Source organism: Cherax quadricarinatus, chromosome 49 (genome assembly GCF_038502225.1).
Source record: "Cherax quadricarinatus isolate ZL_2023a chromosome 49, ASM3850222v1, whole genome shotgun sequence".
NCBI lineage: Eukaryota > Metazoa > Arthropoda > Malacostraca > Decapoda > Parastacidae > Cherax > Cherax quadricarinatus.
The window spans coordinates 16601623-16624079 of record NC_091340.1 but is presented as its reverse complement, the minus strand read 5'-3'; the positions used below and the strand labels follow the sequence as shown (position 1 = coordinate 16624079).

Genomic DNA, 22457 nt, shown 5'->3' with positions numbered 1-22457 from the left:
CACCGTGGTTGTTCAATATATTTAAAGATGGGGTTGTAAGAGAAGTGAATGTGAGGGTCTTGGCAAGAAGTGTGGAGTTAAAAGATCCAGAATCAAACACAAAGTAGGAGTTGTCGCAGTTGCTCTTTGCTGATGACACTGCTTTTGAGAGATTCTGAACAGAAGTTCCAGAAGTTGGTGGATGAATTTGGTAGGGTATGTAAAAGGAGAAAATTGAAAGTGAATATAGGAAAGAGTAAGGTCATGAGGATAACAAAAGGATTAGGTGATAAAAGACTGGATATCAGATTGGAGGGAGAGAGTATGGAGGTGAACGTATTCAGATATTTAGGAGTGGACGTGTCAGCAGATGGGTCTATGAAGGATGAGGTGAATCACAGAATTGCTGAGGGAAAAAGGGCAAGTGGTGCACTTAGGAGTCTGTGGAGACAGACTTTTGTCCGTGGAAGCAGTGAGGGAAAAGAATGAGAATGTAGTTATACCAACACTCTTATATGGGTGTGAAGCATGGGTGATGAATGTTGCAACAAGGAGAAGGTTGGAGGCAGTGGAGATGTCATGTCTGACGGCAATGTGTGGTATGAATATAATGCAGAGAATTCGTAGTTTGGAAATTAGGAGGAGGTGCAGGATTACCAAAACTATTATCCAGAGGCTGAGGAGGGGTTGTTGAGGTGGTTCAGACATGTAGAGAATGGAACAAAATAGATCAACTTCAAGAATGTATAAATCTGTAGCGGAGGGAAGGCGGGGTAGGGGTCAGCCTAGGAAAGGTTGGAGGGAGGGGGTAAAGGAGGTTTTGTGTGCGAGGGGCTTGGACTTCCAGCAAGCATGCACAAGCGTATTTGATACGAGTGAATGGAGACTAATGATTTTTAATACTTGGCGTGCTGTTGGAGTGTGAGCAAAGTAACATTTATGAAGGGGTTCAGGGAAACCGGCAGGCCAGACTTGAGTCCTGGAGAAGGGAAGTACAGTGTCTGCACTTAGGAGGGGGTGTTAATGTTGGTTTTATAACTGTAAAATTATAAACAAAAAAATTTCTCCATTAATATTACAACGTGGGATTTACTTTTTTTTTTTTTATCACACTGGCCGATTCCCACCAAGGCAGGGTGGCCCGAAAAAGAAAAACTTTCACCATCATTCACTCCATCACTGACTTGCCAGAAGGGTGCTTTACACTACAGTTTTTAAACTGCAACATTAACACCCCTCCTTCAGAGTGCAGGCACTGTACTTCCCATCTCCAGGACTCAAGTCTGGCCTGCCGGTTTCCCTGAACCCCTTCATAAATGTTACTTTGCTCACACTCCAACAGCACGTCAAGTATTAAAAACCATTCGTCTCCATTCACTCCTATCAAACACGCTCATGCATGCCTGCTGGAAGTCCAAGCCCCTCACATACAAAACCTCCTTTACCCCCTCCCTCCAACTTTTCCCAGGCCGACCCCTACCCTGCCTTCCTTCCACTACAGACTGATACACTCTTGAAGTCACTCTGTTTTGCTTCATTCTCTCTACATGTCTGAACCACCTCAACAACCCTTCCTCAGCCCTCTGGACAACAGTTTTGGTAATCCCGCACCTTTTCCTAACTTCCAAACTACGAATTCTCTGCATTATATTCACACCACACATTGCCCTAAGACATGACATCTCCACTGCCTCCAGCCTTCTCCTCGCTGCAACATTCATCACCCATGCTTCACACCCATACAAGAGCGTTGGTAAAACTATACTCTCATACATTCCCCTCTTTGCCTCCAAGGACAAAGTTCTTTGTCTCCACAGACTCCTAAGTGCACCACTCACCCTTTTCCCCACATCAATTCTATGATTCACCTCATCTTCCGTAGACCCATCCGCTGACACGTCCACTCCCAAATATTTGAATACATTCACCTCCATACTCTTCCTCCAATTTGATATCCAATCTTTCATCACCTAATCTTTTTGTTATCCTCATAACCTTACTCTTTCCTGTATTCACTTTTTTCTTCTTTTGCACACCCTACCAAATTCATCCACCAATCTCTGCAACTTCTCTTCAGAATCTCCCAAGAGCACAGTGTCATCAGCAAAGAGCAACTGTGACAACTCCCACTTTATGTGTGATTCTTTATCTTTTAACTCCACGCCTCTTGCCAAGACCCTCTCATTTACTTCTCTTACAACCCCATCTATAAATATATTAAATAACCACGGTGACATCACACATCCTTGTCTAAGGCCTACTTTTACTAGGAAATAATTTCCCTCTTTCCTACATACTCTAACTAGAGCCCCACTATCCTCATAAAAACTCTTCACTGCTTTCAGTAACCTACCTCCTACACCATACACCTGCAACATCTGCCACATTGCCCCCATATCCACCCTGTCATACGCCTTTTCCAAATCCATAAATGCCACAAAGACCTCTTTAGCCTTATCTAAATACTGTTCACTTATATGTTTCACTGTAAACACCTGGTCCACACACCCCCTACCTTTCCTAAAGCCTCCTTGTTCATCTGCTATCCTATTCTCTGTCTTACTCTTAGTTCTTTCAATAATAACTACCATACACTTTACCAGGTATACTCAACAGACTTATCCCCCTATAATTTTTGCACTCTTTTGTCCCCTTTGCCTTTATACAAAGGAACAATGCATGCTCTCTGCCAATCCCTAGGTACCTTACCCCTTTTCCATACATTTATTAAATAATTGCACAAACCACTCCAAAACTATATCCCCACCTGCTTTTAACATTTCTATCTTTATCCCATCAATCTCGGCTGCCTTACCCCCTTTCATTTTACCTACTGCCTTACGAACTTCCCCCCACACTCACAATTGGCTCTTCCTCACTCCTACAAGATGTTATTCCTCCTTGCCCTATACACGAAATCACAGCTTCCCTATCATCAACATTCAACAATTCCTCAAAATATTCCCTCCATCTTCCCAATACCTCTAACTCTCCTCTCCTATTTTTAACTGACAAATCCATTTGTTCTCTAGGCTTCCTTAACTTGTTAATCTCACTCCAAAACTTTTTCTTATTTTCAACAAAATTTGTTGATAACATCTCACCCACTCTCTCATTTGCTCTCTCTTTACATTGCTTCACCACTCTCTTTTTCTCCATATACTCTTCCCTCCTTGCATCACTTCTACTTAGTAAAAACTTCTCATATGCTAACTTTTTCTCCCTTACTACTCTCTTTACATCATCATTCCACCAATCGCTCCTCTTCCCTCCCGCACCCACTTTCCTGTAACCACAAACTTCTGCTGAACACTAACACTACATTTTTAAACCTACCCCATACTTCTTCGACCCCATTGCCTATGCTCTCATTAGCCCATCTATCTTCCAATAGCTGTTTATATCTTACCCTAACTGCCTCCTCTTTTAGTTTATAAACCTTCACCTCTCTCTTCCTTGATGCTTCTATTCTCCTTGTATCCCATCTATCTTTTACTCTCAGTGTAGCTACAACTAGAAAGTGATCTGATATATCTGTGGCCCCTCTATAAACATGTACATCCTGAAGTCTACTCAACAGTCTTTTATCTACCAATACATAATCCAACAAACTACTGTCATTTCGCCCTACATCATATCTTGTATACTTATTTATCCTCTTTTTCTTAAAATATGTATTACCTATAACTAAACCCCTTTCTATACAAAGTTCAATCAAAGGGCTCCCATTATCATTTACACCTGGCACCCCAAACTTACCTACCACACCCTCTCTAAAAGTTTCTCCTACTTTAGCATTCAGGTCCCCTAGCACAATTACTCTCTCACTTGGTTCAAAGGCTCCTATACATTCACTTAACATCTCCCAAAATCTCTCTCTCTCCTCTGCATTCCTCTCTTCTCCAGGTGCATACACGCTTATTATGACCCACTTCTCACATCCAACCTTTACTTTAATCCACATAATTCTTGCATTTACACATTCATATTCTCTTTTCTCCTTCCATAACTGATCATTCAACATTACTGCTACCCCTTCCTTTGCTCTAACTCTCTCAGATACTCCAGATTTAATCCCATTTATTTCCCCCCACTGAAACTCCCCCACCCCCTTCAGCTTTGTTTCGCTTAGGGCCAGGACATCCAACTTCTTTTCATTCATAACATCAGCAATCATCTGTTTCTTGTCATCCGCACTACATCCACGCACATTTAAGCATCCCAGTTTTATAAAGTTTTTCTTCTTCTCTTTATAAGTAAATGTCTACAGGAGGAGGGGTTACTAGCCCATTGCTCCCGGCATTTTAGTCGCCTCATACGACACGCATGGCTTACGGAGGAAAGATTCTTTTCCACTTCCCCCATGGACAATAGAAGAAATAAAGAAGAACAAGAGCTATTTAGAAAAAGGAGAAAAACCTAGATGTATGTATATATATATATGCATGTGCGTGTCTGTGAAGTGTGACCAAAGTGTAAGTAGGAGTAGCAAGATATCCCTGTTATCTAGCGTGTTTATGAGACAGAAAAAGAGACCAGCAATCCTACCATCATGCAAAACAGTTACAGGTTTCTGTTTCACAGTCATCTGGCAGGACGGTAGTACGTACTTCCCTGGGTGGTTGCTGTCTACCAACCTACTACCTACTTATTCCCCTATAATTTTTGCACTCTTTTGTCCCCTTTGCCTTTATACAAAGGAACTATGCATGCTCTCTGCCAATCCCTAGGTACCTTACCCTCTTCCATACATTTATTAAATAATTGCACCAACCACTCCAAAACTATATCCCCACCTGCTTTTAACATTTCTATCTTTATCCCATCAATCCTGGCTGCCTTACCCCCTTTCATTTTACCTACTGCCTCACGAACTTCCCCCGCACTCACAACTGGCTCTTCCTCACTCCCACAAGATGTTATTCCTCCTTGCCCTATACACAAAATCACAGCTTCCCTATCTTCAACAACATTTAGCAATTCCTCAAAATATTCCCTCCATCTTCCCAATACCTCTAACTCTCCATTTAATAACTCTCCTCTCCTATTTTTAACTGACCAATCCATTTGTTCTCTATGCTTCCTTAACTTGTTAATATCACTCCAAAACATTCTTATTTTCAACAAAATTTGTTGATAACATCTCACCCACTCTCTCATTTGCTCTCTTTTTACATTCATTCACCACTCTCTTAACCTCTCTCTTTTTCTCCATATACTCTAAAGTTATAATCATATTATTGTTTACCACTGTTGTTTATTACAATAAACATGCACAAATCTTGTATAATAGTAATGTTCTATCATATATTTACATATTTAGCCACTGGACATGGTTTTAGAACTGCTGGAGCTTGTGGAACTCCTTGAAACAAGGCACCATGCACAGAGGTACCTTACATTCCTCACACACAAACCAAGTGTCTTTGCGTCTTTGTTGCCGTCGTTTTGTTTGTGCACAGACGATGCATCTCTGAGCAAATTTCTTCCGAGTTGAAGGAAGCTGTATTATGAAATGATCACCTTCCCTCCTCAAACGCTTGGGTATATCCTGAGGAGTTGGAGGACCTTGTTGTATAGCAGGTGTTGTTAACTGGTACTTCATTATGAGTTGTCTGACAACAGACAAACAAAATTCACTATATGGTGGTCTGTTGCCAGTCTTCATTTGGTACATATTATATGCATTGAGCATTGAAGTGTCCACGAGATGGAAGAAAAGTTTCATGTACCACTTGTATCTTTTATGAACACAATCAACAAAGCCAATCTGCATGTCTCATTTGTCAACCAAGCGCATGTTTTGTGTATAATCAATCAGTCACTGGTTTTCTAATACGTTCATTAGTCACTATCAACTTTGCCACTGTCTTGCATTTCATTACAGTGAATGGTTGTCAACAATGTGACATCTTGCTTGTCATGCCACCGTAATGCCATGATGTCATTGGCAGTAAACACCTGCACGTCATCACCACGAGCACCTGCGTTGAGCCTGGGCATGCGTTTACAATTAGAACGCACTGTGCCACACACATCTGTCTTGTTCACTCGCAAGAAATCACTGAGTAATGGGCTTATGTACCAGTTATCGGTATATAATGTATGCCCCTTACCAAGACAAGGTGCCATCATGCTTTTCACTACGTCACCCAAGATACCCATTAACCTCTTGGTATCTTTCAATGTTTTACTTCCCGTGTATACAACAATATCCAATACCAGGCCACTGTCACAGTCACAGAGTACAAACAGTTTTATACCAAAGCTTTTCCTCTTGCTTGGTATATACTGCTTGAATGACAGCCTACCTTTGAACAAAATCAAAGACTGATCAATTACAAGATTCTTGAATGGATAGAAGTACATGCTGAACTTTTGTTTGAGATACATAAAAACATTTCTAATCTTGTATAATCTGTCACTTCTGTCAGACCTGGTTTTGTCAGAGAAATGCAACATACGTAACAGTAAGATAAACCTGTTCACTGGGATGATTTCACTGAACACCGGGGAAGAAATTAGCCGATCTGTGGACCAGTATGCTTTTATATTATGCTTATAGACATGAGGTATAAGCATTATTGTTGCAAAAAGCAAATACATTTCTGCAACAGTTGTCTCTCTCCACCGGTGTAGTCTTGACTGTGGTGATATGATCGTATTTGACATGGTGTACTCAAAATATTTATTACTTTCCCTGAAAATAGTTTCCATCAAGGGCTGGTCAAAGAATAGTTCAAAGAATTCCAGTTCATTTGCAGTGTTTCCAAGGGGACAAGTTGGTAGAATTCCACTTTCAAAGACATCGAAGTTATGGGGCTTGGGAACAAAATTGGTATTTTGCTACCAATCCCAGATACGGTTTGCTGGTGGATACTGGACATCATAGGTTGGTTGTGCGGGTAATTGTGGTTGTGGTGGGCTGGTGGCTGATGCTCCGCTTTGTCCTTGAACTGCGGAGTCAGCAGCATGGGTCCCTGCCTGGGCTGGTGAGTCACGCATGGCCGTGGCACTAAAATCACCACTACCACCATCTACTGATGCCTGTGGTCTATTAATGCCAAGTGTACCCACATCATCCTCACTATATATACCTGTTGTAGGGCCACGGGATGTACTCCGTCCCCTGGACACGGCATAGGGTACACTACCCAAGTGAATGCAGCGGCGTACATACTGACGCTTCACTGGTGAATATGATTCCTCACTATCACTACTCGAATGATCGTCAAGAGCAATAAAATCACAATCCACGTCACTATCATCATTACTGAAGTCAGAGGCCTGGCCACGCGAAAGTAATAGTTTTCTCTTGCGTTGAGGTACAACCGACCGTGACTGACGAGTGCCCACACCAGAGGTAGAAGGTTGAGGATCGTCAGGGTTTTCTGCACTATTATCGATATCCTGGTCATTCCTTTCAGTCACTAACTGATCAAAGCCAAAGAATTCTTCATTTCCACTTCCATCACTGTCAGAACTATCAGATAGGAACAGCAGAGTCCCAATTTTCCTTGGAGTGAGAGCTGCCTTGCGACGAGGCATTGTGAAGAAGAGTAACCGAGCCGGAGTTCCCACAATCCAATGCGGGCGCCTAGATTTTTTGTTTATGGCACACATCCACCACGCAGACCCGTTCTCACACATGTAGGCCTATGAGCGTTTCTGCGCTAAATTTGACGGCGTTAGAATTTTGGCATAGATCTACGGTTTGGACACAACGTGAAGCCGTAGGTCTATGGGACGGACCCTGAAAGGGTTAAACTATCCAAACTGTCCAATGTAAAATCGAACATAGATCTTCATTTTTTTTTTACACAAGAAACGATGTAAAATCGAACGTAGCTCTACGTTTGGAGTGCTACACATGCAAACGTAGATCTACGTTTGGACAGTTTATGGGTTAATGGAAATACAATTAATCTGTTCCTGACAAAAAATATATTTTTAAACAATTATATAAGCACATAAGTATTATATAAGTATTGCCCAGCAATATTGTTGGGTACATGTGAATAATCTTTTCGCAGTGGAGATGTCCTGTCTAAGGGCAATGTGTGGTGTAAATATTATGCAGAGAATTCGAGAGAATTCGAAGTGTGGAAATTACGAGAAGGTGTGGAGTTAATAGAAGTATTAGTCAGAGGGCTGGAGAGGGTTTGTTGAGGTGGCCTGATCATTTAGAGAGAATGGATCAAAGTAGAATGACAAGGAGAGCACAGAAATCTGTAAGGGAAAGAAGGCAGAGTAAGGGTCATCCTCAAAAAGGTTGGAGGGAAAGGGTAAAGGTTTTGTGGGCGAGAGGCTTGGATTTCCAGCAAGAGTGCACGAGCGTGTTAGAAAGGAGGGAATGGAGACGAATGGTTTTTGTTACGTGACAAGCTGTTGGAGTGAGAGCAGGGTAATATTTAGTGAAGGGATTCAGGGAAACTGGTTATTTTTATATAGCTGGACTTGAGTCCTGGAAATGGGAAGTACAATGCCTGCACTTTAAAGGAGGGGTTTGGGATATTGGTAGTTTGGAGGGATATGTTGTGTATCTTTATATGTGTATGCTTCTAAACTGTTGTATTCTGAGCACCTCTGCAAAAACAGTGATAATGTGTGAGTGTGGTGAAAGTGTTGAATGATGATGAATGTATTTTCTTTTTGGGGATTTTCTTTCTTTTTTTGGGGGGGTCACCCTGCCTCGGTGGGAGACAGACGACTTGTTGGGGGGAGGGGGGGAGCTGGACTTGAGTTCTGAAAATGGGAAGTACAATACCTGCACTTTAAAGAAGGGGTTTGGGATATTGGCAGTTTGGAGGGATGTGTAATAGGACGGTATATATATAATTGGGGCCCTGATATATTCTATATGGTTAATTAATTTATTATATTATTTCAGGTCACTTTTAATATTGTATCTTTATATAAGCTTCTAAACTGCTGTATCTGGGCGCCTCTGCAAAAATATTGAGTATGTATGTGTGAGAACCAGCTTGAGCCACTGGACCCTGTCCTACAACAAATCTGTCCACAGAGGTTTGTTTCTGGCATCTCTTAAGATTTCCCTGAAGTGAGACAGGGTTTTGTCACTGAACATGTTGCAGATATGGCTTGTTTCAGCTTGGTCAGTGTGGTGTTTCTCTATAAAAGCTTGCACCCTGGTCCACACTGCACACACACACACACCTTTAATCTCTCAAGAAGGCACCTCCTTCACTACTCCTTCCTCCTCTGAAACAAGTTCCTCAGCTGCAGTCTGTTGCTGTTTGAGTTGAAGGTCTTGCATCTCTTCAGTGGTTAGCTCTTTCCTGTGGTCTTCCCCCAACTCTTCCACATCCTTGCCACTCACCTCCAACCTCAGGGACTTCCCCAGTGCCACAATACTCTCCATAGGGTCGGCAAGGTCAGGGTCAGCCTCAAACCCTTCAAAATCCCTCTCTTGGTCACAACCTGGCCACAATTTTCTCCAAGCAGATTTCAAAGTCCTGGAAGTCACTCCCTCCCAAGCCTAACCTATAAAGCTTATGCAATTGAGGATACTGAAGTGATTCCTCCAGAACTCTCTTAGGGTCAACAGTGTCTGAGGTCATTTCAAAGCACTTTTCAAACCCTGCTTTGGTATAGAGTTTTTTCAAGTTTTAGAAATGACCTGCTGGTTCATGCGCTGGAAGAGAAGAGTGGTGCTAGGAGGGAATAACTTCACTTTTACAAAATTGAAGTGTTCCAAGTCTGGAGGATGTGCAGGAGCATTGTCCGATACCAGGAGGCATTTGAGTGGCAATTTCTTTTCCATGAGGTATTTTCTCACACTAAGGCCAAACACATCATTAACCTACACTGAAAACTTGCCTTGTGACATCACACATCACACACAATCTATTCTTGACGACACTGCTTTTCTTCAACACTGGGATTTTGAGTGTTACACCAGTAAAGGCTTCACTTTGTAAGCCGTACTAGCATTACCACACAACAAAAGAGTAAGCCTGTTTTTCATAGGCTTGTGTCCTGGCAGTGCCTTTTCCTCCTGCATGATGTAAGCCCTGTTTGGCATTTTCTTCCAAAACAGGCCTGTCATCACATTTGAACACTTGAGATTGGAATCCTTCAGCCCTTACAGTCCATGAATTCCTGTACATACTTTTCATAGAATTGATGAGGAATAAAAGGTGAGTGGTGCGTTGAGGTATATGTGGAGACAAAAAACGTTATCTATGGAGGCAAAGAAGGTAATGTATTAAAGTACAGTAGCACCAACACTCTTATATGGGTGTGAAGCTTGGGTTGTGAATGCAGCAGCGAGGCAGTGGAGAGGTCCTGTCTAAGGGCAATATGTGGTGTAAATATTATGCAGAAAATTCAGAGTGTGGAAATTAGGAGAAGGTGTGGAGTTAATAAAAGTATTAGTCAGAGGGCTGAAGAGGGGTTGTTGAGGTGGTTTGGTCATTTAGAGAGAACGGATCAAAGTAGAATGATGTGGAGAGCGTATAAATCTGTAGGGGAATGAAGGCGGGGTAGGGGTTGTCCTCGAAAAGGTTGGAAGGAAGAGGTAAGGGAGGTTTTGTGGGCGAGGGGCTTGGACTTCCAGCAGGCATGCACGAGCGTGTTCGATAGGAGTGAATGGAGACGAATGGTATTTGGGACCTGACCATCTGTTGGTGAGAGAGCAGGGTAACATTTAGTGAAGGGATTCAGGGAAACCGGTTATTTTTATATAGCTGGACTTGAGTCCTGGAAATGGGAAGTACAATGCCTACACTATAAAGGAGGGGTTTGGGATATTGGCAGTTTGGAGGAATACATAGTGTATTTTTATACATATAGTGGTCCCTCGCTTTTCGTAGTTCTCGGCAATCGTAAATTTCGCCAATCATAGGGGTATTTTCGTATAAACATAGACTCGCTTTTCATAGGCTGACCCGCGAATAGTAGTTCGTCCGGGACGCGTATGCACGGTGTGAGCCAAGGCGGCCTCCCTACCCAGCCAGTCTGGCATTGTTTACCAGTGAGTGAAGGTCCCCTCAAGTGCTCCTATGAAATATTTCATAATATTCCACTCATTTTAGTGCTTGCAAGAAAGCTCCTAGTGCCAAGCCTGTGGTAAAGAAGGTGAGAAATATGTACAGTGACAAAGTCTTGGGCCATTTTAGGGAAGTGTTAAAGAGACGCCAGAACCAGAGCTCTCTCCACAGTTACTTTGCGAGACAGGACTAGCGTGACTCTCAAGGTGGTCCTAGTGGCATTAAGAAACAGAGAAGAGAAGCAACCCCAGAGAAGCAATTGGTACCTGAGGTGTTGCTGGAAGGGGATTCCCCTTCCAAACTGTAAACAATCCAATCTCTCTCCTCCTTCAGTCTCCCATACACTAAGAAGAATCTCCAATAAAGGTGTTATGCTGTTAATGTTTCATTCATCATTTCCCATTGTATTGTTTATGTACTACGTGTATATTTCATGTAAAAAAAATTTTTGTTTTAATACTTCTGGGTGTCAGGAACGGATTAATTGTATTTACATTATTTCTTATGGGGAAAATTGATTCGCAAATCATAAATTTCATTTATAGTAGCTCCTCCAGGAACGGATTAATTACGAAAAACGAGGGACCACTGTATACTTCTAAACTGTTGTATTCTGGGCACCTCTGCAAAAACAGTGGTTATGTGTGAGTGAGGTGAAAGTGTTAATGATGATGAAAGTATTTTCTTTTTGGGGATTTTTTTTCTGGGTCACCCTGCCTCGGTGGGAGACGGCCGACTTGTTCAAAAAAAAAAAAAAATCAGCTGCACATTTATCAAACGAGCCTTTGCTGGCCCTAAATTCACTACAAGCAACACTTATTTCAGGCGTTTTCTGTAGAAGATCCCTATGTAACTGCTTTGCCTTCTCACAAATGAAGATTCCACAACACTGTCTCCCACTAATTATTTTTCCTTAATCCACAACAACAACAATTCTATCTGTTCCATTATTCGTGACCTTTGTTTCGTTAGAAGTTACTCCTTTCGCAACATTAGCGTCCTTGATTTGTTCCGTCTTTGCCAGGATGGATGTAATTGTTGATTTGTTTTTCGTGTACATCGTGGCAAGTTCCAGCACCAGCATACCACTCTATCAATTACTTCATGCTTAAATTCCATGGTGTTTCTCACCTTTACCACAGGAACTTGACTAGGAACTTTCTTGAGCCATGGTTACTCATTTTGCCATTGCACTAGAAAAAACTCACAAAAAACAATGGAAAACCAGCAAAATGTTTGGATGTATGAGAAGAAGCTTCCTCACGCAATGAGAAACAGCCAAACTGACGTGGAAGCAGCCCCCGCCAGCAGACAGACGCGTCTGAAATGGCCAATCACCGGAAGCCGAAAAACCGGCCGATCACCAAGTTGGCCGATAACAGGAACAGTCGATAACCAAGGGTCCACTGTACTCAAAATTAATTTTTGGCTGGAATAAGTTGTACCTACTAAAATTATGGAGTTGCGAATTACCTAAAAATCCAAAATATTTTACTCGGCAACAGATTAACCCTTTGAGGGTCGACAGGCCCTCTCCGAAACTCGTTCTCAGGGTCGGCCAAATTTCAAAAAAAAAAAAAATTATTTTTTCTTATGAAAAAATAGAGTTTTTTTTTCTAAACATTATAGGATAAACAAAAAAAATTTACCATCAATACTTACGGAGATATGGATGCATGAAGTTTGCAGAAAATGAGCCGCGTATGGCAACAGCGGCGACTGCCGCTCACCCGGTAAACTTTAGTTTACTTGTATTTGAAGGTTTGTTGTTTTTTTCACTATTTTATTTTTTCACATAACTTATGTGGCCTATGAGACCAAAGTAAGGTGCAATGTACATATATACACTCGTTGTATACAACACAATAAGCACACAAACATAATTATCAATATATTGTTTACAAAACTTGTTCACAAAAACAAACAATACAAAACATTGTTTATTATTATTGTTCTATAATATATATACCAATATACAGTCACTGAACATATTCCTATTAGTTCTGCAGCTTGTGGAACTCTGAAACATGGTGTCATACACAATGGTGTTTTATCTTTCTCCCTCATTCTATCTCTTTCAATCTGTCTCTCTCTTTCTATCTGTCTGTCTATCTCTGTCTCACAGGTACACATAAATACAAGTATACATAGTATAAATTACCTAGGATAACCCAAGAAATCCAGACAAAGTGCTATAATCTGCTTGAAGATGTGAGTAAAAGTGATGACACAGTCTTGTGGCTCTCTGAGACAGAGAGCTAGACGGATAGACAGATAGACAGGGAGCTTGACAGACAGACAAATAGACAGACAGAAATGTTAGTGTACCAGTACCAGTGTACTAGTGTTCCACCCTCCTCCTCCTCTTCTTCCTCTTCCTCCTCTTCTCCCTACTCTTCCTCATACTCTTCCTCTTCCTCCTCTTCCTCTTCCTCCTACTCTTCCTCTTCCTCCTACTCTTCCTCTTCCTCCTACTCTTCCTCTTCCTCCTACTCTTCCTCTTCCTCCTCCTCCTCTTCCTCCTCCTCCTCTTCCTCCTCCTCCTCTTCTTCCTCTTCCTCCTCTTCTTCCTCTTCCTCCTCTTCCCCCTAATCTTCCTCCTACTATTCCTCTTCCTCTTATTCCTCTTCCTCCTACTCTTCCTCTTCCTCCTACTCTTCCTCTTCCTCCTCCTCCTCTTCCTCCTCCTCCTCTTCCTCCTCCTCCTCTTCTTCCTCTTCCCCCTACTCTTCCTCCTCCTCGTCCATAGTGTAAATTACAAGGAGTCGGCAGCTGTCAAAGTGACATATTGGCTCATTACTCTTTCCCCCTCCGGCCTGTCAAAACAATGGGGTCGGATGCTGCTTCCCCTCCTCCATTTTATCTAATTATCTTTCTCCCTCATTCTATCTGTCTGTCTATCTCTGTCTCACAGGTACACATAAATACAAGTATACATAGTATAAATTACCTAGGATAACCCAAGAAACACAGACAAAGTGCTATACTCTGCTTGAAGATGTGAGTAAAAGTGATGACGCAGTCTTGTGGCTCTCTGAGACAGAGAGCTAGATGGATAGACAGGGAGCTTGACAGACAGGCAAATAGACAGACAGAAATGTTAGTATACCAGCAAAAACAAAGGGAGGGCGATGTTCATCTCATCTTTTGGCATCAGCTCTACCCTCATTTACCCTCATCAAATGTCAGCACTTATCAGATGTTATCTCCCCTTATCTTGTTACTGTCATGGGTGAACATTTATTATTACATATTATTATTATTTTTTTTTTTTTTTTTTTTTTTTATTATCACACCGGCCGATTCCCACCAAGGCAGGGTGGCCCGAAAAAGAAAAACTTTCACCATCATTCACTCCATCACTGTCTTGCCAGAAGGGTGCTTTACACTACAGTTTTTAAACTGCAACATTAACACCCCTCCTTCAGAGTGCAGGCACTGTACTTCCCATCTCCAGGACTCAAGTCCGGCCTGCCGGTTTCCCTGAATCCCTTCATAAATGTTACTTTGCTCACACTCCAACAGCACGTCAAGTATTAAAAACCATTTGTCTCCATTCACTCCTATCAAACACGCTCACGCATGCCTGCTGGAAGTCCAAGCCCCTCGCACACAAAACCTCCTTTACCCCCTCCCTCCAACCCTTCCTAGGCCGACCCCTACCCCGCCTTCCTTCCACTACAGACTGATACACTCTTGAAGTCATTCTGTTTCGCTCCATTCTCTCTACATGTCCGAACCACCTCAACAACCCTTCCTCAGCCCTCTGGACAACAGTTTTGGTAATCCCGCACCTCCTCCTAACTTCCAAACTACGAATTCTCTGCATTATATTCACACCACACATTGCCCTCAGACATGACATCTCCACTGCCTCCAGCCTTCTCCTCGCTGCAACATTCATCACCCACGCTTCACACCCATATAAGAGCGTTGGTAAAACTATACTCTCATACATTCCCCTCTTTGCCTCCAAGGACAAAGTTCTTTGTCTCCACAGACTCCTAAGTGCACCACTCACTCTTTTTCCCTCATCAATTCTATGATTCACCTCATCTTTCATAGACCCATCCGCTGACACGTCCACTCCCAAATATCTGAATACATTCACCTCCTCCATACTCTCTCCCTCCAATCTGATATTCAATCTTTCATCACCTAATCTTTTTGTTATCCTCATAACCTTACTCTTTCCTGTATTCACCTTTAATTTTCTTCTTTTGCACACCCTACCAAATTCATCCACCAATCTCTGCAACTTCTCTTCAGAATCTCCCAAGAGCACAGTGTCATCAGCAAAGAGCAGCTGTGACAACTCCCACTTTGTGTGTGATTCTTTGTCTTTTAACTCCACGCCTCTTGCCAAGACCCTCGCATTTACTTCTCTTACAACCCCATCTATAAATATATTAAACAACCACGGTGACATCACACATCCTTGTCTAAGGCCTACCTTTACTGGGAAAAAATTTCCTTCTTTCCTACATACTCTAACTTGAGCCTCACTATCCTCGTAAAAACTCTTCACTGCTTTCAGTAACCTACCTCCTACACCATACACTTGCAACATCTGCCACATTGCCCCCCTATCCACCCTGTCATATGCCTTTTCCAAATCCATAAATGCCACAAAGACCTCTTTAGCCTTATCTAAATACTGTTCACTTATATGTTTCACTGTAAACACCTGGTCCACACACCCCCTACCTTTCCTAAAGCCTCCTTGTTCATCTGCTATCCTATTCTCCGTCTTACTCTTAATTCTTTCAATTATAACTCTACCATACACTTTACCAGGTACACTCAACAGACTTATCCCCCTATAATTTTTGCACTCTCTTTTATCCCCTTTGCCTTTATACAAAGGAACTATGCATGCTCTCTGCCAATCCCTAGGTACCTTACCCTCTTCCATACATTTATTAAATAATTGCACCAACCACTCCAAAACTATATCCCCACCTGCTTTTAACATTTCTATCTTTATCCCATCAATCCCGGCTGCCTTACCCCCTTTCATTTTGCCTACTGCCTCACGAACTTCCCCCACACTCACAACTGGCTCTTCCTCACTCCTACAAGATGTTATTCCTCCTTGCCCTATACACGAAATCACAGCTTCCCTATCTTCATCAACATTTAACAATTCCTCAAAATATTCCTTCCATCTTCCCAATACCTCTAACTCTCCATTTAATAACTCTCCTCTCCTATTTTTAACTGACAAATCCATTTGTTCTCTAGGCTTTCTTAACTTGTTAATCTCACTCCAAAACTTTTTCTTATTTTCAACAAAATTTGTTGATAACATCTCACCCACTCTCTCATTTGCTCTCTTTTTACATTGCTTCACCACTCTCTTAACTTCTCTCTTTTTCTCCTATTACCTATTATTATTATTATGTATTATTATTATTATGCATTATTATTATTATGTATTATTATTATGTATTATTGTTATCATTACGTATTCTTCTTCTTCCTCCTCCTCCTCCTCCTCCTCCTCCTCTTCCTCCTCCTCCTCCTCTTCCTCCTCCTCCTCCTCTTCCTCCTCCTCCTCTTCTTCCTCCTCCTCCTCCTCCTCCTCCTCTTCCTCCTCCTCCTCCTCCTCCTCTGCCTCCTCCTCCTCTTGCCTCCTCCTCCTCTTGCCTCCTCCTCCTCTGCCTCCTCCTCCTCTGCCTCCTCCTCCTCCTCCATTCTTGGAACAAGTTTGAAGAGCTTGTAGTTCATAATCACTATCATTATCATCACCAATGCTCACATCTGAGTCTGGGATTTTGGAAAATAGGAGTTTCCTCTTTGATTCTGGTACAATTGAACGACGGCCCAGCACCAGAGGTGGAAGGCTGTGGGTTGTCTGGGTTTTCCTCACTATTACCCATATTATGGTCATTAGTTTCGGTCAAAACCTCACCAGAACCTTGAAACTCATCTTCACTGTCACTTCCATCTGTATTAGAACTGTCACTGGGGAACAAAAGTGTCCCAATTCGCCGAGGAGTGAGGAACTTCTTACCGCAGGGCACGGTGGAAATTGTGTACTATGATGGCATTCCCACAATGCACCACTGGGTCCCAGATTTTTTTCCTACTGCGCACACCCACCACACAGACCCATTCTCTCACATCTAGGCTTATCAGCCTTTTCCTGCGAGATTTGAGGCCGCTAGAATTTATGCGTACTAGTACGACAAAAACCCCTACGCGTAAGACGTACTAGTACGACCAAAACCCTCAAAGGGTTAACTGAATTCAATAAGATGAGCATTTAAAGTAAATAAAATTGCTAAGAAATCAGAAACATTAACTTTTATATTTATGAAGGAATGAACTTCAACAAAAGAATAAATTTTTGATAAACTAAATGCCTTACCAGAATTCTTTTGAAAATTTTTGGTAAACCATTGATGATTCTTCACCTGACTTATTGTTGCTCTGTGTCTTGGAACAGTGTTCAGCACCTGGGTAGAGAATGTTCTAGTTAAATAATAATAGTACCACCACTACAGGTGTAGCTTAACACGTACCCAATAGTATTTGGTAAGGTAATTAGTATTAGCGGGAATGAAATTCCAGAATCCACTGAAGCTCAATACCCAGGATGGAACTGGATTAGAATTTGCTAGGGTAGAGCAATGTTAAGTGCTACCTAGAGTGAAAGTTTTATTACAAGATATAAGATTTAAGAAATGTAGGTAGTAGGTTGGTAGACAGTAACCGCCAAGGGAGGTACTACCGTATTGCCGAGTGTAAAACTAAAGCCTGTACAGTGGACCCCCGGATTAAGACGTCATCAGAATAAGTAATAATTGGAATTAGTGAAGTTCGTGTCAAAATACTGGCTCGGAGAATGTCACTGAACTCGGTATAAGTCATTCGTCTTAGAGCCAGAGCTGCCCAGTGTGTAATTGTTTATGGGCCAGTGAGGACGATCCCACACGTTCATACGATACATTTTGTATTATTCCATTCATTTTAGTGCTTGTAACTACAAAATAGCCACCATGGGCCAAAGAAAGCTTCTAGTGCCAGCCAGCCCTTTGGTAAAGGGCTGAGAGAGGGAAGAATGCGCCTTTTTCAGCGATTCTGCAATATGTACGATACTAAAGCAGCAGGAGCCTATAAAGGCTATAGCAGCAGCCAGCAATAAAGTGTAGCATTAACTGTAGCAAGTTAAGTGATTAATCGGTAGAAAAAGGACAGCACGAACCCAACTCCTCCAATGTTGTTGGAGTTATATAGGGCGACTGACAACACCGCCGTCTCTAGTTTCTACCGCTGCTGCTGCCTACACCACCATGTGCTGCTTATGTCTCAGTGGCCCTTATACATCCAACAACACAGCAACACTTGTGACATACTTAATGACGTATTTTGTTCATTCTAGAGTACATGTCATAAGAACATAAGAAAGGAGGAACACTGCAGAAGGCCTGTTGGCCCATACTAGACAGATCCTTTACAATCCATCCCACTAACAAAACATTTGCCCAACCCAATTTTCAGTACTACCCAAGAAATAAGCTCTGATAACTATCCACTCATCTGCAAGTCCCACTCAAATCCAACCCCTCTCACTCATATTTATCCAACCTAAATTTGAAACTACCCAAAGTCCTAGCCTCAATAACCCAACTAGGTAGACTGTTCCACTCATCAACTACCCTATTTCCAAACCAATAATTTCCTATGACCTTTCTAAATCTAAACTTATCTAATTTAAATCCATTACTGCGGGTTCTTTCTTGGAGAGACATCCTCAAGACCTTATTAATGTCCCCTTTATTAATACACATCTTCCACTTATACACTTCGATCATGTCTCCCCTCATTCTTCGTCTAACAAGTGAATGAAATTTAAGAGTCTTCAATCTTTCTTCATAAGGAAGATTTCTAATGCTATGTATTAATTTAGCCATTCTACGCTGAATGTTTTCTAACGAATTTATGTCCATTCTGTAATATGGAGACCAGAACTGAGCTGCATAATCTAGGCGAGGCCTTACTAATGATGTATAACGCTGCAGTATAACCTATGGACTTCTGTTGCTTACACTTCTTGATATAAATCCCAATAATCTATTTGCCTTATTACGTATGCTTAGCCACTGCTTGGTTTAACCCTTTGACTGTCGCGGCTGTATATATACGTCTTACGAGGTACCGTGTTTGACGTATATATACTTATAAATTCTAGCGGCTTCAAATCAAGCAGGAGAAAGCTGGAATGCCCACATGTGAGAGAATGGGTCTGTGTGGTCAGTGTGCACCATATAAAAAAAAATCCTGGAGCACGCAGTGCATAATGAGAAAAAAAAAACTCATACCGATTTTTTTTAATTAAAATGCCGACTTCGTGGTCTATTTTCGTATAGTATTTATGGTTGTATTCTCATTTTCTTGGTCTCATTTGATAGAATGGAAAACATATTATAGAAATAGAGGTGATTTTGATTGATTTTACTATAAAAAGAACCTAGAAATGGAGCTCAAAATAGAGGAAATGTTTGATTTTTGCCAATGTTCAAAAGTAAACAAATGATGCCATTGTCCAATAAATGTCCAACTAGCCATTCTAATATGCAGTCATGAATGGGTTGATGTTATTACAGTCTGCATAATAGTAAGTCTTCTATTTTTTGTTTGAATAAAAATTCAAAATAGAAAGCAAGAGTAATATCAGAGGGGCCTGGAGACATGACTGATGAGCAAAGAAAATGTTATTTTTGAGCCAGGAATGTCTGCGTTGTTCATTCTGGACCTTATTTTGAAATTGTCATATTTTTTAGTTTTCGTGAAATTGGCCAAATTGCAAATTTCTGACCACATTATTAGGTAGTTGAAATCGGTAAATGGGCAGTTTCTTGTACTCAATCGATAGAAAAAAATGGAGTTCTAAAGAAATAGCTATGAGTTTGGGCGACTGGAACAATGGAATTAGCCGAAAATAGGGCTCAAAGTGGGCAAAATCGCCGATTTGTAAATAGCGCCGAGGTCGCTAACTTCGCGAGAGCATAATTCCGTCAGTTTTCCATCAAATTTCGTTTTTTTTTTTGTGTCATTACAATTGGGAAAAGATTCTCTATCATTTCATGAGAATTTTTTTTTTTTTTTTTAAATTTTGCGACACCAGGAGACACCTCAGGATTGGGGGTTGCGACAGTCGAAGAGTTAAGGTTGCTGCTCGCCATAACCCCAAAGTCCTTTTCGCAATCTGTATGGCTAAGTTCTACATCATTTAACTTGTAAGTGCTAGGGTTATCGACACTCCCGAGCTTCAGAACCTTGCATTTATCTACATTGAATTGCATCTGCCACTTTTCTGACCAAGAATAGAGTTTGTCTAAATCCTCTTGAAGTTCCCTAACATCTACGTTTGAATCAATTATCCTACCTATCTTTGTGTCATCGGTAAATTTGCTCATATCACTAATAATACCCTCATCAAGGTCATTGATATATATTATAAACAACAACGGGCCTAAGACTGATCCCTGTGGAACGCCACTTGTTACAGATCCCCACTCGGATTTAACCCCATTTATGGACACACACTGCTTCCTGTCTGAGCCATGACCCGATCCATGAGAGCATTTCTCCCCCAATGCCATGAGCTGCCACTTTCTTTAACTGTCTTTGGTGTGGAACTCTATCAAAAGCCTTACTAAAATCTAAGTAAATAATATCAAAATCTTTATGGTGATCAACAGCCTCAAAAGCTTTACCGAAGAAAGTTAATAAATTAGTTAGACAAGAACGGCCTCTCGTGAATCCATGCTGAGTATCATTAATCAAGCTATGCTTGTCGAGATGGCTTCTTATAATCTCAGCTATAATCGACTAGTAATTTGCCTACAATTGAGGTCAGGCTTATTGGGTGGTAATTTGACGGTAACGACTTGCCCCCTGCTTTAAAAATAGGAATTACATTAGCCATCTTCCACATATCAGACACTATACCTGTTTGAAGAGATAAATTAAAAATATTAGTTAATGGTTCACAGAGTTCCATTTTGCAATCCTTAATAACCCTTGAAAAAACCTCATCAGGACCCGGCGACTTATTTTGCTTCAGTCTGTCTATCTGCTTCACAACCATTTCACTAGTGACTGTGATGTTGCATAATTTATCTTCAGACCCATTATAAAAATTAATTACTTGAATATTGTTAGTGTCTCCCTGTGTAAAAACCGAGAATAAATATTTAAAATCTAGCACATTTCATTCTCTTTGTCATGTTTTTATGTTTTTAATATTGTTTATGTCATATTAGATGAACTGTGCTAGATAAATAGCCTGTAGAGCTGATATTAGTGTCACTGAAGGACTATCTTGTGTCTCCTAACACAATTCCTAACATACGTCAGAAACAGACCTCTTTGGAAACTTTTTTGAGTGACAAGGGTCCAGTGACAAGCTGGTCCTAGTGGCATTAAAAAACAAAGGAGGGAAGTAACCCCGTATAAGGACTTGGTACCCGAAGTCTTGATGGAGTGGGATTCCCCCTTCCAAACAATTGTAAACTCCTCCATTCTCTCCCACCCCTCCTCCCGTCTTCCATACATCACCATGTCTTAAATAAAAGGCAAGTGTGATGAAGTTATTGTTTTATTCATGTATATTCTAATGTATATTTCATGTAGAAAACATTTTTTTAATACTTTTGGGTGTCTGAAATGGATTAACCCTTTGACTGTCGCAACCCCCAATCCTGAGGTGTCTCCTGGTGTCGCAAAATTTAAAAAAAAAAAATTATTATTTCTTATGAAATGATAGAGAATCTTTTTCCGATTGTAATGACACCAAAAAAACGAAATTTGATGGAAAACTGACGGAATTATGCTCTCGCAAAGTTAGCGACCTCGGCGCTGTTTACAAATCGGCGATTTCGCCCACTTTGAGCCCTATTTTCGGCTAATTCCATTGTTCCAGTCGCCCAAACTCATAGCTATTTCTTTAGAACTCCATTTTTTCTATTGATTGAGTACAAGAAACTGCCCATTTACCGATTTCAACTACCTAATAATGTGGTCAGAAATTTGCAATTTGGCCAATTTCACGAAAACTAAAAAATATGACAATTTCAAAATAAGGCCCAGAATGAACAATGCAGACATTCCTGGCTCTAAAATAACATTTTCTTTGCTCATCAGTCATGTCTCCAGGCCCCTCTGATATTACTCTTGCTTTCTATTTTGAATTTTTATTCAAACAAAAAATAGAAGACTTACTATTATGCAGACTACTGCAATACTGTAATAATTGTATAAATAACATCAACCCATTCATGACTGCATATTAGAATGGCTAGTTGGACATTTATTGGACAATGGCATCATTTGTTTACTTATGAACATTGGCAAAAATCAAACATTTCCCCTAATTTGAGCTCCATTTCTAGGTTCTTTTTATAGTAAAATCAATCAAAATCACATCTATTTCTATAATATGTTTTCCATTCTATC

At 41.1% G+C, this 22457-nt stretch overlaps 1 protein-coding gene across 8 annotated transcripts in view; it reads right to left on the bottom strand.

Annotated features, from left to right (window-relative positions):
- grp (serine/threonine-protein kinase grp) overlaps positions 1 to 22457 on the bottom strand; it is a 202113-nt gene that overhangs the window by 27085 nt on the left and 152571 nt on the right. For 7 of the 8 annotated variants that reach the window (XM_070095218.1, XM_070095216.1, XM_070095222.1 and 4 more), the window contains one exon: positions 17365 to 17452. The exons of the other annotated variant lie outside the window; for it this stretch is intronic. In XM_070095218.1, the coding sequence (XP_069951319.1) occupies positions 17365 to 17452 (88 nt within the window). The remainder of the gene's footprint in view (positions 1 to 17364; positions 17453 to 22457) is intronic. 8 annotated transcript variants of the gene reach the window in all.